We start from the raw sequence: 23742 nt of genomic DNA, 5'->3' as shown, positions 1-23742 counted from the left end.
AGGCTCCTGTATCTCCTCCTTGATGGTAGCAATGAGAAGAGGGCATGTCCTGGGTGATGGGGGTCCTCAGTGATGAATGCCTCCTTTTTGAGGCATCACCTTTTTTAAGTGTTCTCAATGCTGGGAAACTAGTGCCCATGATGGAGCTGACAGTTTTTTCCAATCCTCTGCAATGACCCTTCCATATCAGATGGTGATCCCAGTTAGAATGCTCTCCACAGTACATCTGTAGATGTTTGCGAGTGTCTTTGGTGGCGTACCAATTCTCCTCAAACGGCTAATGAAATACAGCTAGTGCCATGCCTTCTTTGCAATTGCATCAATATGCTGGACCCAGGATAAATCCTCTGTGATGTCGACACCCAGGAACTTGAAACTGCTCATCCTTTCCACCGCTGATCCCTCGATAAGAACTGTTGTGTGTTCTCTCGACTTCCCCTTTCCTGCAGTCCACAATCAATTCCTCAGTCTTACTGATGTTGCGTGCAAGGTTGTTGCTCTGGCACCACTCAAACAGCTGATCTATCTCACTCCTGTACTCCTCCTCATCACCGTCTGAAATTCTACCAACAACAGTTGTGTCACAGAACAAGCCCTTCAGCCCATCTTGGCCATACTGAATGAGATATTCAAATAAACCAGTCCCATTTGCCCAAATTTGGCCCATATCTTTTCTGTCCAAGGGAAGCTTTGAATGTGCATCATGTGGCTATTGGATTCAGAATTGGCTTCCTAGAGAGAAGGTAGTGGTCAATGGGATTTATTCTGGCTGGAGGGCTTTGACTAGTGGTGTTCCACGGGGATTTGTACTGGGACCTCTGCTGTTTGTGGTATATATATAAATGGCATGGACAAAAATGTAGATGGATGATTTAGTAAGTTTACAGATGTTGAAAAGATTAGTTGTGTTGTGGAGCACATAGACGGCTGTCAAAGATACAGCAGGATATTCTTAGACCAGCTGCAGGTATGGGTGGACAGGTGGTTTAATCCTGCCAAGTGTGAGGTGTGACACTTTAGAACAGAACAGTACAGCACAGCAAAGGCCCTTCAGCCAAAATGTTGAGTCAGCATTTTAACTTACTCCAAGATCAATCTAACCCTCCGCTCCTCCATCTTTCTATCATCCATGGATCTAAGAGGTTCTTAAATGTCCCTGATGTATCTGCCTCTATCAGCATCCCTGGCAGCTTATTCCATGCACTCACTACTCTCTGTGTAAAAAACTGCCTCTGATATCCCCCCTATACTTTCCTCCAATCACCTTCAAATTATGCCCCCTTACATGCTGGCTTTTCCACCCTGGGGGAAAATCACTAGCTGTTTAGACAATCTATACCACTTATCTTCTTGTACACCTCTATCGTTACCTCACATCCTCCTTCAATGCAAAGAGAAAAACCCTAGCTCACGCAACCTATCCTCATAAGACATGCTCCCTAATACTGGCACCATCCTGGTAAATCTCCTCTGCACCGTCTCTGAAGCTTCCACTTCCTTCCTCTCATGAGGCACCAGAACTGAATGAGAATATTCCAAGTGTGGACTAATCAAGGTTCTAGAGCTGCAACATTACCTTGCAGCTTTTGAACTCAATTTCCCATCTACTGGAGGCCAACACACCACCATGCCTTCTTAACCACCTTATCAATTTGCATGGTGGCTTTGACGGTTCTGTGGATGTGGACCCCAAGATAACTACTAAGAGTCCAACCATTAACCTTGTCCTCCAGCTTCACTTCAACCTTCCAAGGTGAATCGCTTCACGCTTTTCCAGTTGAACTCCATTTGCCTCTTCTCAGCCCAGTTCTGTATCTTGTCAATGACCTGCTGTAACCTACAACAATCTTCTACACTATCCATTACACCACTTGTGTCATCTGCAAACTTACTAACCCCACTCTTCCACTTCTTCATCTAAGTCATTTAATGCTCGCCATTTACAAATCACCCTCTGCCTTCTGTGGACTAGTCATTTCAGCATCCTTCTGTGGGCAAACCAATTCAATATCCACTCAGTCAACTTTCCCTGGATCCCATGCTTCCTGACTTCCTGAATGAAATTACAATGGGGCACCTTGTCAAATGCCTTATTAAAATCAATATACACCACACACAGTGCTCCACCTCCATTAGGCTGCCTATTGTAAAGAGACAGTGTATGGTCAATGTACTATGCCAGTCTATTAATATTGCTGATGTACAGAGGGATCCTGTGGTCCAAGTCTGTAGCTCACTGAAAGTGGTTATCAGAAGTTATCAGTATTGATAATATTGCACCAAGATACAGTGAAAAGCTTGTCTTGCATTCTTTTCATTCATTACACAGAGCATTAAGGCAGAGCACAGTAAAATAATATCAATGCAGAATAAAGTGTTAAGAGCTACAGGGAAAGTGCAGTGCAGGATCATAATGAGATAGATTGTGAGGTGGCGTATGGCATACTTGTCTCCATTAGTCAAGGCCTCGAGTTATGTTGCAGTTTATAAAAACTAGCTAGGCTGCATTTGATGTACTGTGTTCTATTCTGAGCATTCCATGTCGGGAAGGGGTGTGTGGGCTTCGGAGGGGTTTACCACAATATTCCCTGGATTAGAGAGCAGGTACTACAATGAGAAGTTGGACAAATGTGGGTTGTTGGTCCTCTGAAGAGTCGGAAGCTGCGGGAGGGGGGGAGCTGATAGAGGTTTATAAGATAATGACCAGGCATAGATAGACCATAGGTATCTATTTGCCAGGATGGAAATGTCCAGTGCCAGAGGGCACGCGTCTAAAAGAGGGGTTCAAAGTTCAAAGTAAATTTATTATCAAAGTACATATACAGGATGTTCTTGCGGGCATACCCAATAAATCCACATTAGAGTAATAAGCATAATAGAATTAATGAAAAATGGCACCAACTTGGTGCTTAACCAGTGTGCAAAAGACAACGATCTGTAAAATGCAAAAAGAAAGAAAGAATCATAATAAACAGTTCAATGTCAAGAACATGAGATGAAGAGTCCTTGAACATGGTTGTGGGAACAGTGAAGTTATTCAAGTTCAAAGGGGTAAGCTCAGAGGAGATGGAGGGGACACAAGATTTTCATACATGGAGAGTGGTGGGTGCCTGGGCTGTGTGGCCGGGGTGGTGGTAAAGGTAGATACAATAAAATTGTGCAACACACACAACATGCTGGAGGAACTCAGTAGGTCAGGCAGCATCGATGACGGGGGGAAAACTGGCAACATTTCAGGCCTAGAGCCTTCATCAGGACTGGAAAGGAAGGGGGAAGAATAAGATGGTGCACACGGGGAAGGAGTACAAGATGTGCTCTTGGGAACATAAATGAAGGAACATGGACCTTACATATAAATAATGATATTATAGAAGTTTACTAATTAATACAAATATAGCATAAAATTATCCAATGTGCAGAGAATGGAGGATATGAACTTCGTGTACGCAGAAGGGATTAGTTAGGTGTTTAATTACTAGTTTTTATTTATTTGGCGATACAGTGCTGAACAGGTCCTACCGGCCCATGAGCCGACCCGCCCAGCAACCCACCCATGTATCACAGGACAATTTACAATGGCCAGTTAACCTACTAACAGGTAGGTCTTTGGACTGTGCGAGGAAACTGGAGCACTCGGAGGAACCCCACGCGGTCACGGGGAGAATGTACAAACCCCTTACAGAACGGCGCCGGAACTGGACTCACAACTGCGGTCCCATTGCTCACAATACAAATCTACATTTAGACCACACTCAGCAGCAATGTTCGGGTTTTATATCAGATCTCCGGCACCTGTAGTTTTGTAGATGTGTTGGGGAGGGGGTTGGGGGTGGTCTTTACAGCTGGAAGGACGGTCCGTGGAGCTACGTTGTTGTGTCAGCTTGGGGAAGGTGAGGGGCCATGTCAGTTTACAACCCGCGGGCTCTCCAGGTGACTGATCGGAACATCTCCAGCCCCCCGGACTTTCACTTCTGCGGGACGACCTTGACTTTAACAGGGGCACGCCTGAGCGTGACTGGTTTCTCAGACCTCCATTTGTGAGAGGATGAACCTAATTCCTGTGTGTCCTCGGGCTCCCGTGGGGGGCCGCCTTTACGCAAATTCCAGCGCACCCCCGCCACTGTCGCTCTCACAGCTACCGCCCCGAGCCCAGGTTAAGAACTTAATCCGCCTCTCTACAATCGCGAGAGCCTTTGATAATCCCGACATTCTGCCGCTTGTCTTTCAAATTTCCTCAACAAAATCCTTTAATGAGCGGGGAAGAGAGCAAACTTATCACGACAGCCTGCAACCTGCTCGAAGCAAAGATTCTGCCCGATTATTCTCTCTCTCTCTCTCTCTCACTCTCTCTCTCTCTCTCTCTCTCTCTCTCTCCTCTCTCTCTCCTCTCTCTCTCTCTCTCTCTCCTCTCTCTCTCTCTCTCTCTCTCTCTCTCACTCTTTCTCCCCTCCCCTCACCTCCTCTCACTTTTTCTCACTTTATCTACCTCTCTCTCTCACCCCCCCCTCTCTCCTCCCCTCTTTCCCTCTCCCCTTCTCCCCCTCACCCTCCCCTCTCACTTTCCCTACTTCTCTGTCTCTCGCCCCCTCTCTCCCCTCCCTCTCTCTCACTCTATCTGTCGACTCATTAGTTCAGCTTCTGATTCGCTCTCGTTAGCTCCCTCTCAACTTTCTCGCTGTCCTGGAAGTCTCGGAGGCACACGGCACGGGGACAGGCCTTTCGGCCCGCTATACCCTTGCTGACCATGAAGTACCGATTTTGTTTTCCAGTGTACGTACACGACACTGGAAGAACTCAGCAGGTCGGGCAGCATCCGTGAGAAAAGAGTAGCCAACGTTTCGGGCCGAGACCCTTCATCAGGAATGGGGGGGGGGGAAGAGAGGGCCGAAGCCCAGTAATAGAGACAGGGGAGGGGGAGGGGCTAGAGGCGCCAAGTGGACCAATCAGAGGAAAGATAAAGGGGGAGGGGATAAGCATGAAAGAACTGTAGAGATAAAGGAGCAGAAAGTTGAAAGGGGAGAGAGGCAGCGAGGGACATGGGAAAGGGGAGGTAATTACCGGAAATTGGAGAATTCAATGTTCATACCACCTGGTTGGAGGCTACCCAGACGGTAGATGAGGTGTTGCTCCCCCAACCTGAGTTTGGCCTCATCATGGCAGTAGAGGAGGCCATGTATGGACATATCTAGATGGGAATGAGAGACAGAGTTGAAGTGGGTGGCAACCGGGAGGTCCTGTCTATTGTGACGGATGGAGTGGAGGTGCTCGATGAAGTGGTCCCCCAATCTGCGTCGGGTCTCGCCGATGTAGAGGAGGCCGCACCGGGAGCACCAGTTGCAATAGACAACTCCAGCAGACTCGCAGGTGAAGTGTTGGCTCACCTGGAAGGACTGTCTGGGGCCCGGAATGGTGGTAAGGAGGGAGGCGTAGGGACAGGTGTAGCATTTGCGCTTACAGGGATAAGTGCCGGGAGGGAGTTCTGTGGGGAGGGACGTGTGGACCAGGTAGTCGCGGAGGGAACGATTCCTGCGAAAAGCTGAGGGGGTAGGGAGGGAAAGATGTGCTGGGTGGTGGGGTCCTGTTGAGGGTGGCGGAAGTTGCGGAGGATAATGTGTTGGATCCGGAGGCTGGTGGGGTGGTAGGTGAGGACAAGGGGAACCTTCCGTCCGCAGCTTTCTACGCCTGGTCTAAGGATTAACATGTTGCGAAATTCTCTGTCCCCTCAGGGAATGGGGGAGTGTGTTTCAGATTCAAGCCGCCCTCAGGGTGAAAACAATTCCCTCCAAACCTCTTACCTTACACCTACAGCAGTCCCTTCTCTTAATGGAGGTAAAGCTTCCCACAGTGTATCCTGGATCGTGTCATATTACTCAAGAAAGTCCCTCTTCGGCCTCTTCCGTTCCAACCCCGTTCTTCCCCGTCACGTACTTCCCCCCCCCCCATTCCCTCCTTTCCTTCTCATCCGGAGTGTCCCACTGCCCACCCATCTCCCAGAGCCGCCTGCACTTCGTCAACCGCCCATCAACTGAGATCTTCCTCTGTTCTCCTGGCCACACACCCCTGAGCCCAACCACTCGCAGTGCAGAATCACCTTTCCTCCTCGCGTTTGGTTCTTTCGCAATGAAATGGGGACAGGAGTAGGCCATTTGCCCTTTCAAGCCCTTATCCCTCAATGATTGCCCTATCTCAGCATCCTCTACGATGCCTGTTCCCCATAACCCAACTCCGAATGTCTTCATCTGTTGCTTCTCTTATTCTATCTTCTCTGACTCTTGGCGGTTCTTCCTATGAGAGAAGTCTGTCTCTGTTCCTCTCCTCTACCTCTCTCTTTCTCACGTACACACGCATGCTCCCTTTCCTCTCTATCTATTAAATTCTTTATCCCTTTTGTTTTTGTTACAAAACACCACAGCAAATTCCTAACACATGTAAATATGTCTGGTGAATATAGTTGAAACTTAACCCTTAATCTATCTATCTATCTACCTACCTACCTACCTACCTATTTTCTTTCTTTTATTATCTATGCATTTATCTTTCTTTTCGCTTGTCTCCGCACCCGAACTCCCAACACGAACAGGTACCCTTCGGGATATGATCTGAACAATTACATCTTCACACAACTTTTTCTGTTCCTGGAAGAGCAGCCCCGACTCCGCCAGACCTAAAGACCCCGTCAACCAACTTTGATTTGTTTGGAACATTTTCTTCAGCGCCCTCTCCAAATCCTTCTCGTCTGCCGTAAACCGTGGCTCCAGAACCCGGGCACAGAGCCGATGTTCTGGGCAAGTCACTGTTTAATAAGTGTTCAGCATAACTCACTTGTTCTTGCACTCGGGTTAGAAAGCCCCGGGACCCGGGTGATGTTTAAATCAGACTCGGCTATCAGGTTTATATCGTCACAAATCGGGTTTATGGGTCTCTCCAAATCTCTCTGCTCCTGTACCTCACTAGAATTGCGCCTTCCAATTTAATCAAGTCTACGGCCAACATGTAAACACAAGCGATTATGCAGATGCTGGAAATCTTGAGCAACACACACAAACTGCTAAAGGAAATCGACAGGTCAGGCAGCAGCTGTGGAGGGAATGAACACAGTTGACGTTTCGGGGCGAGACTTTTCGTCAGTGTTAATGTCAACGACATTATTCTGCTCCATAGATGCTGCCTGACCTCCCGAGTTCCTCCGGTATTTTGTGTGTTTTACCACCAAAACATAACACTCCGATTTTCTCGACATTAAACTGTATCAGTCACCTCAGCAACCATTCCTGTCTGTCTATGCTTTCTGAAGTCCATTACCAACCACGTCGCAGTTCACTACACCTCTGTGGCCTTGTATTGTACAACTTCCTCGTCAATCACTTCATCTCTCTGACCATCAACTCCAGATCATAAACACACACACACACACACACACACACACTCACTCACACACACACACACACACACACACACACACACACACACACACACACACACACACACACACACACACACACACACACACACACACACACACACACACACACACACACACACACACGCTGGGGCGATTTGGCAGGTCAGGACTCGGCTCGAAACGTCGACTGTTTATTCTTCTCTATAGATGCTGCCTGACCTGAGCATTCTGTGTGTGTACCCCGACTCAAATCTCCCGTTTGAAATTGAATTGTGTGGTAAATTTTCAACGGCCACTGGGATGAAAGTATCCACGGATCTACTCTTTTCTAAGCTCGCTCTGCTTTATGCTATAATCACCTCCCCCCCCCCCCCCCCCCACCACCTCGTATCCAAATAATTGATTCTCTTCGCTCGCTCCGCCTCTCACAATTATCTCTGCCCCGCTCACCCCTGATAATCAATATTACTAGTTTTAAGTTCAAGTTTATTGTCATCTGACTGTACATATATGTACACGAAACAACGTTCCTCGGACAACGGTGCACCCACACAACATATACCTCAACAGCACATAAACAAATATTACCACAAATAAGTTCATGAAATGTCATTCAAAACTGCGTGTAAACAGTAAACGGGTAACCCTTGGCTACGCCGAGCTAAAACACAAGCCTTTACTAAATGGGGAAATTCTTTTATGTGTTTTGACTCGTTCCAATATTAACAAACTACGCAATTAAAGGCGAGGATCCAGCACGTTTAGATAAGTGTACATTTTAACAAACAAATCCCACAGTAGCGAATTAAAAGACAGATTGTCCTGATCTGTCTAGCTGCTTTATTTGGTGGGTACGGAAGCTGTAAGGTATCAGACCGCAAGACCCTACAGAAGACAATGAAAAACCGCCGACAGAATCACCGGGTCTCTCTCGCCCCAATTACTGGGAGCGTTGCAAAGGGCCCGAAGCGTTGTGGGGGACTCCAACCACCAATCCCACTATCTCTCTGACCCACTACCGTCAGGAGGCAGGTACAGGAGCATCAGGCCAGGACTGCCAGACTAGTCATAGGCTCTAAGATTAATGCCATCGCCGACATCTCGTTACTAGGACAGCGAGCTTCTTACTGTTTACTATTTACTGTTTAACTGTGTTGCGCACTTCACGTGCATTTTAACTTATTGATGGTAATATTTCGGTTTATGTGCTTTGTGTGATATCTGTTCTGTGTGGGTACCATGATCGGGAGGAACGTTATTTCACTGGATTGCATACATGTACAATCAAGTGACAATGAACTCAAATTTGAACTTGAATCCTGATGAAGGGTCTTGTCCCGAAGCATCGACTGTTTACGCCCCTTCATAGATGCTACCTGACCTGCTGAGTTCCCCCAGCATTGTGTGTGTGTGTTAATCCCAGAGTCGGGAATTTTAATCCCTAGCATTTAATGAGAGGGCTGAGTCGATGGAAACGGACGGGAATGGGGATTTTAAATAACAGCTGCATTATTTTTAAAAAGCCTTTTTGACATGGTTGACAAGTCTCCATCTGCAAGGATCCTCGCTGTCCGTGCCGTGCTCTCCTCTCGCTGCTGCCACCGCGAAGGAGTTTACCGGAGCCTGAGGTCCCGCACCGTCAAGTTCAGGAACGGTTATTACTCCTCAAACTTAAGGCTCCTGAACCAGTGTGGGTAACTTCACTCGCCCCCACCTGTGGACTCACTTTGAATCTCTTCAACTCATATTCTCAATATTACTTATTTATTGTCTAATTATTTACTCTTACTTTTTAGTATTTGCAGTCTGTCTTCTTTTGCGGCTGTTTATCCGTCTGTGATTGTGTGCAATGGTTCTAATGTATTTCTTTATATCTAATAAATGGATCTCAGAGTAGTATATACGTACTTTGATCATGACTTCACTTTGAACTTCAAACTTTGAAGTTTAGCAGCGGTTCAGCCATGACTGAATGGCGGAGGAGACTCGATGGGACAAATGGCTTAATTCTGCTCCTGTCTTATGGTCTTATTGCCGGTAGAAATTCACTCCCGGCTTGTTCTTTCCGCTCGCATTAATTCAAACCCTGTCTCCGCACCGGTTTCAGTAGCCAGTGAGATGAGATATTTACGTGATCTCTCCACTCTACGGAGGAATATTTCTCAATGTGCAGTTTAGCAGAAATTTAAGACCTGTCTGGATGCTGAAATTCCGCTATGTTCCGTTCACCCACCCCAGAGTGCAGCTTTGTCATATACAATAAAATAACACGGGGTGTTGAGAAGCCGTTCGCCTCTCGATGTGATCCGCGTTCAGTTCGGCACTGCCCCGACCTTTATTGCCTTTCATCGCCCACAATCCAGAGTCGCTCGAAATCCTGAACCAATAATATTGCATCTCGCCCAGGAACAGGAGCATCAGGACTCACACCACCAAGTTCAGGAACAGTTACTACCTCTCTACTATCAGGCTTTTGAACCAGAGGGGATAACTTCACTCACCCCTACACTGAATAGATTCCACAACCTACGGTCTCGCTTTCAAGGACTCTTCATCTCATGTTCTCAATATTTATTGCTTTTTATCTTTCGTATTTGCACGGTTTGTTGTCTTCTGCACGCCGTCTGTTTGTCCCTCCTGTTGGGTGCGGTCTTTCATTGATTTTGTTGTGGTTCTTGGATTTACTGTCGCAAAAAAAACGAATCTCAGGATTGTATATGGTGATATATATGTACTTTGATAATCAATTTCCTTTGAACTTTGAGCTTTCGAACATTGAATGGTGTAGCTGGCCTGTTGGACGGAGAGATCTGGGTTTATAGGCTTGAAGGAGAGTTTCCCGGGGTCACCCGACAACGGCCCGGGCCGACTTTGCACTGAACCCTCCCTGCAGAGAGATGCAGTGTCGCGCCTGACGGATACCTTTTAGTGTTCGGCATTTAGCTTCGTATTGGAAACGGTGTGGTTGTTTAATCAAATTCAAGTTCAAGTTGAAAACTGAGCCAGGTCCATCATGGGCACTGGTCTCGGCATCACCTCCACAAGGCGATGCCTCAAAAAAGCGGCACCCGTCATTAAGGAGCCTCGCCACCCAGGACATGTCCTCTTCTCAAGGAGGAGGTACAGAAGCCTGAAGACACACACTCAACGTTTCAGGAACAGCTTCATCCCCTCCGCCATCAGATTTCTGAATGGACAATGAACCCATGTACACTGCCTCACTATCTTTCTCTCTTTTTGCCCTATTAACTTAATTTTATATATATTTCTTATTGTAATGTATAGTTATATTACTATATATATATTGCAATGTACTGCTGCCGCAAAACAATAAATTTCACGACGTATGCCGGTGATATTAAACTTGCCTCTGCTTCTCACATTTATTCTCATTCAACCGCACACATGTATACAGCCAAACGAAACACCGTTCCTCTGGGGCCAAGGTGAAAAACACCGTACAAACATCACAAGCAGCACATAAAATATTAATCACGCAATAATGTGAACAGATAACAAAAATATTCAGTTGCAATGACCCGGTGATTATGGGTTAGGCCGCCTCACGCTCCACTCTTCCTCAGGTCTGTTGTAATGGCCAGTCTCCGGTTCAGGGCAGTCTGAAACCTTTCGACTGGAATGGAAAGAGGTCTCACTGAATTCCTCCCCCGTCCCCCAACCATCATTGCTCCTGCTGAAGTCACGTTTACAGAGAGGAAACAAGTCCATATACTTCCCAGAATTTGCCGGTGTAATCTCTGGGATGATGTTCACAAATGTAACTCGATTTATGGGAGTTTTGTCTTCAAACTACAAAACGCCTTTTACACTGAAGACGAGTTAATCTATGTAAATGTGATAAATTCGTTTAATTCCTCCCCCCACCCCCACCTCCCATCCCCGCTGTTAATAGTTACACGAAATCAACTTAAAACGTGTTCATTGCTACCGCCGTGTTCGTCTCGGGTGGGACTTCTCTGGTGCGGTTTCTACACCGTCCTGAGGCTGTTTTTAAAAATAAATACACCGAAGTTTTAAAACACCTGTACATTTTGGATGTCTGAGCAAAGATTGAACGCGTTGGCTTTCAAACTGTTAGTCTGAGAGCGGGTATATTTCGCACTGTTTGTAACCCAGAAAGATTCCTTTGCCATTCAGATTGGACCCGGCTCTGTAAAGTAACCTCTGATCAAGTATAATCAGATCTGTGATTCAGATCAAAAGTGGGTACAATATGTGTTTAATTGTGTTTTCCCCCTCTCAATCATATTACAATTATTTGTATAAAATTGTAGTATCAGATATTAAATCAGTGTGTATTTGATCCAATTAAATAAAACAATTTGTAGTTTTGTTACAATCATTATATACGTGTCCATCTAAAACAGCTGTAGTTTATTTATATCATGTTGGAATTCTCTATTTACAGATTCCGTGTGCGATGTAGTTTATCATTTCGGTATCGTAGCATCTATATAGTTTCATTATCTCTTTATAACATTGCATATATTTGATACATACAGTTTTCGTATATGGCAATAATAAATTACCAATTTTATAAATATCGCACAGCATAACGTATAACGCAGTTGTTATAATATAGATTTGTATAGATTCGGTATATAGAGTTCCTATGTAATTGTGCAATTCTTAATAGCATGCTGTAAATTATAAATCAGATAAATATATTATTTATTAAGATTCCTACAAATTCTTATACATTTCTTATGTTGGTTTGTTCATTTATAATCTTCAGTACACCGTCTGTATAACATGTAGGGTTTCTAAAGTAATAATTATATATTATAATACATTTCTAATATATACAATATATTTTCTAATATGTTAATTATATTAACATACTTTATATATTATATATAATTCATATATATAATAGTTTATAAGCATTAATTTTGTTCTTGTCTCAATGGACCCAGTCAACACGTTTTATCTCCTGTTTCTGCTAGCTGGCTGCTACAGTTTACACTGGATTACTGTTCGCTTACCTTGAAACCTGTGTCCGAATAATCGGTTCCTTAAGACCCAGGGGTAGAAGTTGAGGGGGTCTCTGTGCTGAGACGAGAAGAACGGGTGTGGGCTTTGCAAGTGGTGGGTCCCGAGCTGGTGGGGGTGGACAGGCAGCGAGGGGTGACTGACCGTCTCCTGGAACATTAGGTCCGGCCCCGAGTACAGAGAGCGCCCCGCTGTCTGGAAGGTGTTGGGGAACGCATCGGCGGAAGGCGGATAACTGAGAGCGGTGGGTCGAAGCGGTTCCTCCGGCGACAGAGGACTGTCCTTCGCCACTAAAGACTCGATTGTGAAACAGCGTTTCGTGGCTGTGTGAAACATGTTAATCTGAAATTGGCGTGTAGGATGCGTCCCTCCGCCGGGTTGAGGAGAAACTCAGTTGGTTAATGCAGTGGATAGTTGGTGAGCAGATTTTGTCATTGATATAGGCGGAGGAACTCCTAGATGAATGTACTGACAACGCCACACTTCATTAGACCAAAGGCTTGATGTTGGGTCTGTGTGTGTGAGAGTATGTGTGTGTCTATGTGCTTTGAGAAGGGGGCGGAGGTGGGGAGAGGGAAGAGGAAGAGGAGGGAGGCGGGTGGATACCTGGCCGTGGGATTGGTCCACACCTGCCCACTTGGATTCCTGAGAGCCGGAGATTCCTGGGACCCGCCAAAACGCGGAGCAAACTCCACGCGGCGGATGGAGCGGGCTTCCAGCGGGAGGGAGGCGGGAAGTTTGCCGGTGAATGGCAAACTCCCTTCCTCTCCCGCCAGCAACCTTAACCCTGTCAAAGCTTGGCCGTGACGGGGACTTAGCGACATTCCCGAGGCTGGCATCCGTTAACAGTGAATGTTTAGGAATAGTTTGTGTGTGTGTGTGTGTGTGTGTGTGTGTGTGTGTGTGTGTGTGTGTGTGTGTGTGTGTGTGTGTGTGTGTGTGTGTGTGTGTGAGAGAGAGAGAGAGAGAGAGAGAGAGACCGACAGACAAAGGCAGAAAAAGAGACAGACAGAACGAGATAGAGAGATAAAAAGAGTGAGAGAATGAAAGAGAAAAAGAGAGACCGAGAGACAGACACTGAAACAAAGAGAGAGAGAGTGTGTGTGTCTGAGAGACAGACAGAAAGAAACAGGGAATGGAAGAGAGAGACAGGGAGTGAAACAGACAGTAGAGAAAGAGCGAGTTAGAAAGACAGAAAGAATGAGTGAGAAAGAGAAAGAGATAGATAGACGGTGAAAGAAAGAATGGGAGAGGGTGTGAGAGACAGATAATAGGAAGGGACAGAGAACGAGAGAGAGAGAGTGAGGGGAAGTGAGAGTGAGCAAGTGAGACACCGAGATTTATAAAGAAGTATTGTGCATACAGAATACTTCATATTTAACCTGCACTTATACTAAAAATGGTTGCAAATTTTGTAGTTTCTCATCACCAATTAATTTGTTATTATTAATTTCTCCAAGAAATGTCAAACGTCAACGTCCAGTGGCGCAAAACATCACGAGGAACGAAGGAAAAGGCAGACAGCGGCAGGAAGGTGAGGTGTTCCACGGGCTGATGTTCTGGGAGAGGTTCGAGTCGAGGGTGAGGTAAAGTACTGAGCTCCTGAGCTGGGACAGTGAGAGGGGAGGGTGAGGGATTGTAACATCCTGTGTGCGAGTGTGAATATTATACTTTACTGTCCATATGTTGTGTCTGAAATATGTTGTATTGTTACATGAGTACGAATATTCTTAGATGTGTGAACGGCATGTGAACATAGTTCAGTGCCTACGTGTGGATATCGGACATTGTTTGAGAATATTACATAAATTGATGGGTAGCCTCCCCAGCATCGACACATCTTCAAAGAGCGATGCCTCAAGAGGCAACATCCATCATTCAGGACCCTCAACACCTAGGACATGCCCTCGTCTCAACGCTACCATCAAAAAGACGGAAGACCCACACTCAACATTTCAGGAACAGCTTTTTCCCCTCCGCCATCAGATTTCTGAATGGACTTTGAACCCGCGAACACTACCTCAGTGGTTTCTCCATTTTTCTCTCTCTCTTTGCACTACTTATTTAATTTTATATATTTCTTATTGTAATTTATAGTTTATTTTGCATTATCGTGTTGAGCACAGTACTGCTGTCGCAAAACAACAAATTTCACGACAGATGCCGGTGATATTAAACCTGATTCTGATTCCTGTTCTGAAGTGTGAAGAGCGTGATCTTCGATCCTCTCCGCAGATCCTGCCGAGTTCCTCCAGCATTTTGTCTGATGCTATCTATATGCAATATAATTTGAGCAAATATACTTTGTACAATAGTTTGTCAAATTTACTTGGGGTTTGTGCATGAACAAATTTGTTTATGAAACGATAGTGAAATGTGCACATTGTACAGTGTATAACGACCTAACGATATGGGATATTAAGTAGTGGATGGGAACATTACGGTTGCATTGTGTGTGAGTTTTAACTTTAAGACATGTTAGTATGAAAGAGAATGTGTACATAATGGATACCTTCTGTGAATGTTATATACGGTGCATTGAAATATTCTATATAGTTTTTGTGGACATAATAAAAATGCATGTGCTGGACATTGTATCGTTTCGGGTTTCAGTATTCTTGCAGTTGTGTCTGGGATCGAGAAAACGAGCAGAAAGAACATTAAAATCATGCTTTCTTTGCAACAATAATGAAAATATCTTTACAGAGCTAAAGATATTGTTTACCTCCCAGAGGACCACAACCTTGACGTGGTTTGGAGGCTCGCGTGCCTCATTGACCCGGAGAGCTGTGCTGGCGGGAGTCAGGGCTTTAGGCTTTGGCTCTTGGCAGGGTCACCCATGTCAGCAGGTCAAAGGGTAGAGGCCAGACTAAGAGTGGTCCACCAGTCCTCCAGGTTTGGGGATTTCAGCTCAGGGCTAACAACCCTGACTGGTAAAACAGAACTGTTATGGAAGCGGCAATGAAGAATCTTTTTTACGTTTGTGTGCGCTGGTGTTCCTGTGTCTCCGCCCGGGCCTTGCCTGGCTGAGAGGAGTGAAAAGCTTGAAGAAGCTCCGAGCGCCGCCAACCCAGTTGGTGGACTGATGGAGACGGAAGGTTTTCACTGCTACCCGAGTCGCCAGCGGCATAACCGACAGTCAGTCAGTCGTCTTCCAAAAGGTGCGACGCAGCGGGACCAGTTCCCACACAGAATGTCGGGCCGAGCAGAGAGATGGCTACCTCTCGCCGGAATACATTGCCTGTAAAGCAGTCGGCGCGTTTGCGACTCCGCTTGCTTTATCCGAAAATCAGTCCTGTCCCTGGCGTGTGAAGTCCATGTGTTTGAAATTAAACTACACGACAGATTTGTCAAAGTAAAGAGACCGGTCCGCTAGACTAGTATTGTGTAAAAAAAAACCTACCTATTTTCCGGGCTAAGTTTGAACATAAACGAAAACGTCCCCTATCTTTAGGTGGTACAGTTATATACACGAGTCTATCAGTGCGGTAATCTGACCGCCGAATAATTCCCTCGTACTCGCGGCCCCCCAGACCCCGGACAAAACTACCAAAAGACGTATCTGGTCAATGCAATTTTGCCGTTCGTGGGCGCTTGTTTGAGCGCGCAGTATATTAATACAAGCCGAATTTCTCTCCCACACCAGGAAATGTGTTTTCATCGAGGCCTGTTTGAGAACAAGGTATGAAATCTGTTCGGCTTCTGGGTACCGAGCCAGCGGTTGAGTTATGAATGGGAATATCGAACGGCGTTCCTGCGGCTGCAGTTTCGTGGATGTGGTCCAGGGTTCAGACCACATCCAAGCCGACACGATGTCACTGACCTGGGGGTGACCCAAGTGACTCTGCCTCGTTGAACTTTTAAGCAGATCTGATCGTACGGCCGCTTCTCTGAAAGGGGCATTATTTGATGGACAGGGGCATTATTAAGATAGTTTCTGGCAGTTGTCAGTCAATATGAGACCATAAGTCATAGGAGCAGAATTAAACCATTCGGCCCATCGAGTCTACTCCACCATTCCATCATGGCTGATTTATTATCCCTCTCAATCCCATTCTCCTGATTTCTCGCCGTAACTTTTGACACCCTGACTAATCAATAACCTCCGCCTTAAGTATATCCAATGCATTGAATTCCACAGATTTACCGCCCTCTGGCTAAAGAAATTCATTCTCGTTTTAAAGGGTCCTCCCTCTATTCTAAGGCTGTGCCCTCTGGTTCTAGCCTCCCCCACTACAGAAAACATTAATAAAAGGGCATTTGAAATCCTGCAGAGTGCCCTGAACCCAGACTGTCTCGCTAATCTACCTACTGGGAAGTCATGGTCTGCCGCGCCCCTTAACGCTTCTCTCATTCATCTCATTTATGTATTTGCTTGTTCGTTGAGATACAGCGCGGAACGGGCCCTTCCGACGCTATAGAGCGCTGTATCCCATAAAAAGGAATCATATTTTACCGGAAATACAAGCCTGATCCGAATACACAAATTATATTACGACCGATCCGTTATTACAGATAGGACAATCCATAATAACCGTCCAAATATAATATTACAGGATAAACAAGGAAGAACAACTTACTGAATAGATACAGCCATTCCAGTCACATATAACTACCCACAACGATGGACAAGTAATCAATCTGTACAAGAAGACAAATACAATTACAAAATACAAAATAAATACAAAAAAGATAAATAATGAGAATAATAACAATACAGAAAACAGTGTAAGTGAAAAACACCAGAAATATGCTGAATTAAAAGATGAAATTGAAGGACTATGGAACATGAACAGGGTATACATTGTCTCAATAGTAATATCTACAACTGGTATCATCCCTAAGGCTCTACACAATAGCATTAAACAACTAGGCCTACACAGCAATATCTATGTAAATCTTCAGAAAGCCACAATACTAAACACCACTAGAATAGTCTGAAAGTTCTTAGGAATCAAGAAATGAGCGTATTTGTTTAAGCCCTTATCTCAGGTTTTACCAGCCTGAGCTGAAAAAAAAGTCTGGTTTTATAATAACAATACGAAGAAGAGTAAATAAGCGATAAATATCGAGAACATGAATTGTATCGTCTTTGAAAGTGAGTCTATAGATTTTGGTAACAGTTCAGTATTGGGCTGAGGGAGGTTGAGTGAAGTTATCCCCCCCGGTTCAAGAGCCTGATAGTTAAGGGGTAATAACTGTTTATTTAATAAAACAAAGTAGAGGGGTTCAGGTACAGTTCGCTTCTGCAAATGTATAAATTAAAGTGACATAATTTGCCTCTGAGATTTAAGGTGGGGCGGGAAAAATCGTGCTTAACAAAAATGTTTGGTGAGTGCTGAACTGTGCCCGGATCCTCAGGCTGTGGCGGCCCAGGACGGAAAACCTGCCGCACCGCAGAGCGACCGACAAACCCTGCCAGAGTCACACACACACACCTGCACACTCCGCCTTCCACACGGAGGCCCACGGAAATCCCACATACGTATACACGCCTTGGCATCTAAACACACAAAATCTCACACACACAAAATCTCACACACACATACACACACACAAAATCTCACACACACACACATACTGACATACAACTCCACATACGTCCTCTCACACTCAATTCCGCATGCATACCCCACATACAGAATTTCACACACATAACCTCGGTCTTGATGAAGGGTCTCAGCCCCAACTGTCGACTTCTCCATAGACGCTGCCTGACCTGCTGAGTTCCTCCAGCATTTTGTGTGTGTTGCTCTGGATGTCCAGCGTCCGCAGTATATCTTGACTTCATAACCTCGCATTTATTTCCCTCATACGCTCTCACACACCCCACAAACCCCACCCACGCAAACACACTCTCACTACAGTCAGGCACATGCTCCCGCGCGGGCACACACTCGCACGCCCGCACACAATATCATCTTCACAATCTATCCAAGCGCACGGGGACTGCGTGTTCACACGTGTCGGTGTGTGCGTGGCGCTTTGGAAAGTGTGCCGGTATTTGAGATCGCGCTGCGCTTTTGCCAAAACACCTGTGTTGTGCCTCAGTCCGTGTTGTGTATAGGAACGTCCTTCGTGTCGCGCGTGTGTGTGTGTGTGTGTGTGAGTGTGTGTGTGTGTGTGTGTGTGTGTGTGTGTGTGTGTGTGTGTGTGTGTGTGTGTGTGTGTGTGTGTGAGTGTGTGTGTGTAAGTGACTGTGTTTAGGTGGGTGCTTGTGTGAATGTGAGTATATGTCTTCGTGTGTTTAGGAGTTTGTGCGTGGCAATGTGTATATGCGTGTGAGCCTGTATGTGTCAATCTGCGTGCGTGTGTCTATGTGTGTCAGTGTCTGCGCGTGTGTGTTTGTGTGTCTATATGTGTGTGAGTGTGTGCTGCCGCAAACGGTCTCCGTTAGAACGGGCCAGTCAAAGTAAAAGGTGACACTTCGCTGCTGGGTGAGAAAGGTATGTACAATTAGAAGAAAAAATGAATTAAATCTTTAACTTTCTCTTAAATGTCTTAGGTACATGGACGGGAGCGCTGTTTAGGACTATACCTCCATATCGGGTGTAGATCGAAGGGGCAAGGTAGATTAATAGTTCGGTAATGTATAGGCCAGAGGCGCAGAGTTCTGTGACTCTTTGACCAGAAGGAGACAGAGGAAGGGGGAGTTAATTAATTCACCCATGTTTGGCGTGCAGTGAATCTATTCCACTCTGTCCGGGGCTCCCGCCCACCGCGGGACCGTCTGTGGGGCGCTTTACAGGCGGAAGCTAGCCCTGGGAGCTCTCCAGAAGCTGACGGCTGCCTCTGAGCCGAATCGGTGTGGTTTAAAGTCCACTTTCCACTTCATTGGGCTGCGAAGCTTATTTGCTTCTGTTAAAGGCTCCAGGACGCGGAGCAGGTTTTGAGTAGTTCTTGAAACTCAAACGAGAGGTGCAGGTGGGTGTTAATGTGTAGCCACCCGTCTCTGACCACTACACACACCCCCCATCCTCCTCCCGGTAATATAACAGCGGGACCTCCTGCCCTGTCACCCACAATCCCTTCCAGAACGGAACGCGGGGAGTTATGGAGTCGTACAACATGCAAACAGGCCCTTCGGCCCAAATCGTCAATAAGACCACAAAACAAGAGCAGAATTAGGCTATTTGGCCCATCGAGTCTGCTCTGCCATTCCATCATGGCTGACCCTGGATCCCACTCAACTCCATACACTTGCCTCTTGACATATGATTTGATGCCCTGACAAATCAGGAAACAATCAACTTCTGCCTTAAATATACTCATGGACTTGGCCTCCACTGCAGTCTATGGCAGAGCATTCCACAGATTCACTACTCCCTAGCTAAAAAAGAATCCTGCTTACCTCCATTCTAAAAGGTCTCCCTACAATTTTGAGGCTGTGCTCTCTAGTTCTGGATACCCCCACCATAGGAAACAACCTCTCCACACTCACCCTATATAGTCCTTTCAATATTTGGTAGGTTTCAATTAGATCTCCCTGCATTCTTCTAAATTCCAGTGAGTACAGGCCCAAAGCTGCCAAACGCTCCTCATATGTTAACCCTTTCATTCTCAGAATTATTCTTGCGAGCTTCCTCTGGACTCTCTCCAATGAGAACACATCCTTTCTGAGATATGGTACCCAAAACTGTTGACAATGCTCCAAGTGTGTGTGGGGTTTTTTTGCATAGAAGGGGAATTAAGGGTTATGGGGGAAAGGCAGGTAGGTGGAGATGAGTCCCTGGCCAGATCAGCCATGATCTTATTGAATGGTGGAGCAGGCTTGACGGGCCAGATGGCCGACTCCTGTTCCCATTTCTTATTTTCTTATGTTCTGACCCGTGTCTTATAAAGCCTCAGCATTATCTGCTTGCTTTTGTATTCTATTACCCTTGAAATAAATGCCAACATTGCATTTGCCTTCTTTACCACAGACTCACCCTGTAAATTAACCTTCTGGGAGTCTTGCACAAGGACTCCTAAGTCCCTCTGCACCTCTGATGCTTGAACCTTCTCCCCATTTAGATATTATTGTTCCTTTTACCAAAATGCATTATCATACATTTCCCAACATTGTATTCCATCTGCCACTTTTTGCCCATTCTTCCAATTTGTTGAAGTTCTGCTGCATTCGCATTGCTTCCTCAGCACTACCTACCCCTCCACCTATCTTTGTATCATCTGCAAACTTTGCCACAAAGCCATCAATTCCATTAACCACATCACTGACAAACAATGTGTAAAGTAGCGGTCCCAATACTGACCCCTGAGGAACAGCTCTAGTCACTGGCTGCCAACCAGAAAAGTCCCTTTTATTCCCACTCGCTGCCTCCTGCCCGTCAGCCATTCCTTTATCCTTTCCAAGTACAGTATTTTTCCTGTAACACCATAGGATTTTATCTTGTTAAGCAGTCTCATGTGACGCACCTTATCAAACGCCTTCTGAAAATCCAAGTAAATGACATCCACTGCCTCTCCTTTGTCCACCCTGCTTGTTACTTCCTCAAAGAATTCTAACAGATTTGTCAGGCAAGATTTCCCTTCACAGAAACCATGCTGACTTGACTTGACTTATCTTATCATTAGTCTCCAAGTACCTCAAAACCTCGTCCTTATTAATAGACTCCAACATTTTTCCAACCATGAGGTTAGGCTATAATGTCCTTTCTTTTGTTTTCCTCCCTTCTTAAAGAGTGGAGTGACATTTGCAATCTCCCCTCCAATCCATGTACCTATCTAAACTTCCTTTAAATGCTCCAATTAAACTCACATTCACTGCTTCTGCTGGCAGATTGTTCCACACTCTCACTACCTTCTGAGTGATGAAGTTCACCCTCAGGTTCTCCTTAAATATTTTGCCTTTCACCCTTAATGTATGACCTGTAGTCACCCAACTTCAGTGGGAAAAGCCTGCTTGTATTTATCCTATATAGCCCTCATAATTTTGTATAGCTCCACCCAACCTCTGAGCTCCAGGGAGTAAAGTCCTAACCTATTCAACCTTTCCCTACAACTCAGGTTCTCAAGTCCTGGCAACATGCTTGTACATTTCCTCTGTATTCTTTCAATCTTATTTAAGGTACATCTTTTCCATAGTTATAACAGGTGACCAGAACTGCACACAATACTCCAAATGAGGCCTCACTAAAATCTTGAATAAGATCAATATAACACCCCAACTCCTGTACTCACTGACCTGATTTATGTAAGTGTGCCCTAGTACAGGATTCCCCCACTGGTAGAATCTAGAGTTGGACTCTCCACCACACAGTGGGGTGGCTCTGTGTTTCAACCCTCCTCAAGAATCCTCCACCTGCCCCCATCTCCATCCCCCTCACTCACTCTTTATTTAACACTGAACATAGCTTCACCTCTCCTTGTTCATTTCAGTCACTGCCCCCAGCAAGCCAAGCCTTGGCAAGCTGTCAGGGAATTCTTTAGCCAGAGGACAGTAAAACTGTGGACTTTGGGTATAGTTAAAGTTCAATGTAAACTTACTATCAAAGTATGTATAAGTCACTGAGATTCCTTTTTCTGCAGGCATTCAAAGTTCAAAAAACATTCCAAGTTCAAAGTAAATTTATAATCAGAAGTCCCTTGTATTGTAAGTAAATATATGTCACATGTCCAACCCTGAGATTTGTTTACCTGCAGGCATACTCAATAAATCCAATAACCAGAATAGAATCAATGACAGACGATACCCAAGAGGGTGGACAACCAGTATGCAAAAGACAACAAACTGCGCAAATACAAAATAAACAAACAATAAACATCAAGAACATGAAATGGAGATAAAGTTCACATACAACAAAGAAATAAAACAGAACTAATTTTTTAAAAACTGTTCACTAACAAAGATTGACAAACAATGTGCAAAAGAAGTCGTAGTTTGCAAATACAAATAAATAAATAAACAAACAAACAGATAAATAGATAAATACTGAGAACATGAGTCATAGAGACCTTGAAGTGAGTCCATAGGTTGTGGAATCAGTTCAGATTTGAGGTGACTGAAGTTATCCATAGTGGTTGAGGAATCTGATGGTTGCAGGGTAATAAATGTTCCTGAACCTGGGTTCGTGTTCTTGATTAGTCAGGACATCAAAGGTTATGGGGAGAGGGTGGGAGAATGGGGTTCAGTCATGATGGGATGGTGGAGTAGACTCAATGGGCCAAAGACTCAAATTCTGCTCCTAAGTCTTATAGTCTCACACCAAGGTGCAGGTGGAGAGACCTTGGTCAGCCAGTGGCTGGGATTCCAGTCCCTCTCCACTGACCTGAGAATACAACATTCTGCTTTGGGTCTGAAGTCCCAGTACACTTGCCCACTGAGCTCGTGCCAGGCATTAATACTGTCCCACACACTGATGGGATAACCTTAGGGGTAAGTAGAAACAGTGACAGAAAAATCCTGTAAAAATGACTTATCTGAGTGGCTTCAGGGCGAGAAATAAGAACAATGGGTAAAGAACATGAGCAAAAATTATGAGCAAATAATTATTCACAATGCAGTATCTACATTAATTGTAAAATGTCATAATGTTAGTTTTTCAAATCCATTCACTGATCCCCCTTTGAATGAGATTGCACTCTCTGGCTCACATGGTCTGAGTCCATAGACTCAACTCACCAGCCAGGTTAATCTAGTCACTACCCAGTCTCTGTGACTGAACCTATCATCCCATTCCCATCTGCCTACCAGCTCAGAGAGCACTCTGAGTCCAGTGTCCATTCCTATGGCTTATTCTGTCCACTGTTCACACCTACAACTCACTCTGTCCACTCCTCACTCCTGCAGCTCACTCTGTCCATACCTCACTCCTGTAGCTCACTCTGTCCACTGTTCACACCTACAACTCACTCTGTCCACTCCTCACTCCTGCAGCTCACTCTATCCACTCCTCACTCCTGCAGCTCACTCTGTCCACTGTTCACTCTGATATATAACCATATAACAATTACAGCATGGAGACAGGCCCATCTCGGCCCTTCTAGTCCGTGCCGACACTTACACTCACCTAGTCCCACTGACCCTCACTCAGCCCATAACCCTCTGATATCTCAACGTCCACTGTCCACTCCCACAGCTCACTCTGTTCACTGTCCACTCCAATATCTCACTGTCCACTCTGACAGTTCACTCTGTCCACAACTGTCACCCACCGTTCAATCTGTCCACACCTGTCACCCACCGTTCAATCTGTCCACACCTGTCACCCACCGTTCACTCTGTCCACATCTCACTCAGTCCTCTGTCCACTGGAGTGCTCTGCCACAGCTCATATCAACCCAGGTCACAAGTGTGATAGAACCATCTCCACTTCTCCCAATTCACT

The 23742-nt window shown here is 45.5% G+C and overlaps 1 protein-coding gene and 2 long non-coding RNA genes across 3 annotated transcripts in view; 1 reads left to right on the top strand and 2 right to left on the bottom strand.

Annotated features, from left to right (window-relative positions):
• emx1 (empty spiracles homeobox 1) overlaps positions 1 to 13300 on the bottom strand; it is a 38431-nt gene extending 25131 nt beyond the window's left edge. Inside the window, exon 1 of the mRNA XM_073042061.1 lies at positions 12409 to 13300. Coding sequence (XP_072898162.1) covers positions 12409 to 12751 — 343 coding nt within the window. The 5' untranslated portion in view covers positions 12752 to 13300. The remainder of the gene's footprint in view (positions 1 to 12408) is intronic.
• On the top strand, positions 13027 to 15010 carry LOC140726110 (uncharacterized). Its single transcript, XR_012098574.1, has 2 exons — positions 13027 to 13159; positions 13876 to 15010. It is a non-coding gene; the product is annotated as an uncharacterized lncRNA (long non-coding RNA).
• Positions 14593 to 18247, bottom strand: LOC140726111 (uncharacterized). Its single transcript, XR_012098575.1, has 3 exons — positions 18075 to 18247; positions 16996 to 17056; positions 14593 to 14688 (listed from the first exon to the last, which is right to left on the bottom strand). It is a non-coding gene; the product is annotated as an uncharacterized lncRNA (long non-coding RNA).
• Between the last annotated feature and the right edge of the window lie 5495 nt (positions 18248 to 23742).

Source organism: Hemitrygon akajei, chromosome 4, assembly GCF_048418815.1.
Source record: "Hemitrygon akajei chromosome 4, sHemAka1.3, whole genome shotgun sequence".
Classification (NCBI taxonomy): Eukaryota; Metazoa; Chordata; class Chondrichthyes; order Myliobatiformes; family Dasyatidae; genus Hemitrygon; species Hemitrygon akajei.
This window is presented reverse-complemented; position numbering and strand designations above follow the sequence as displayed.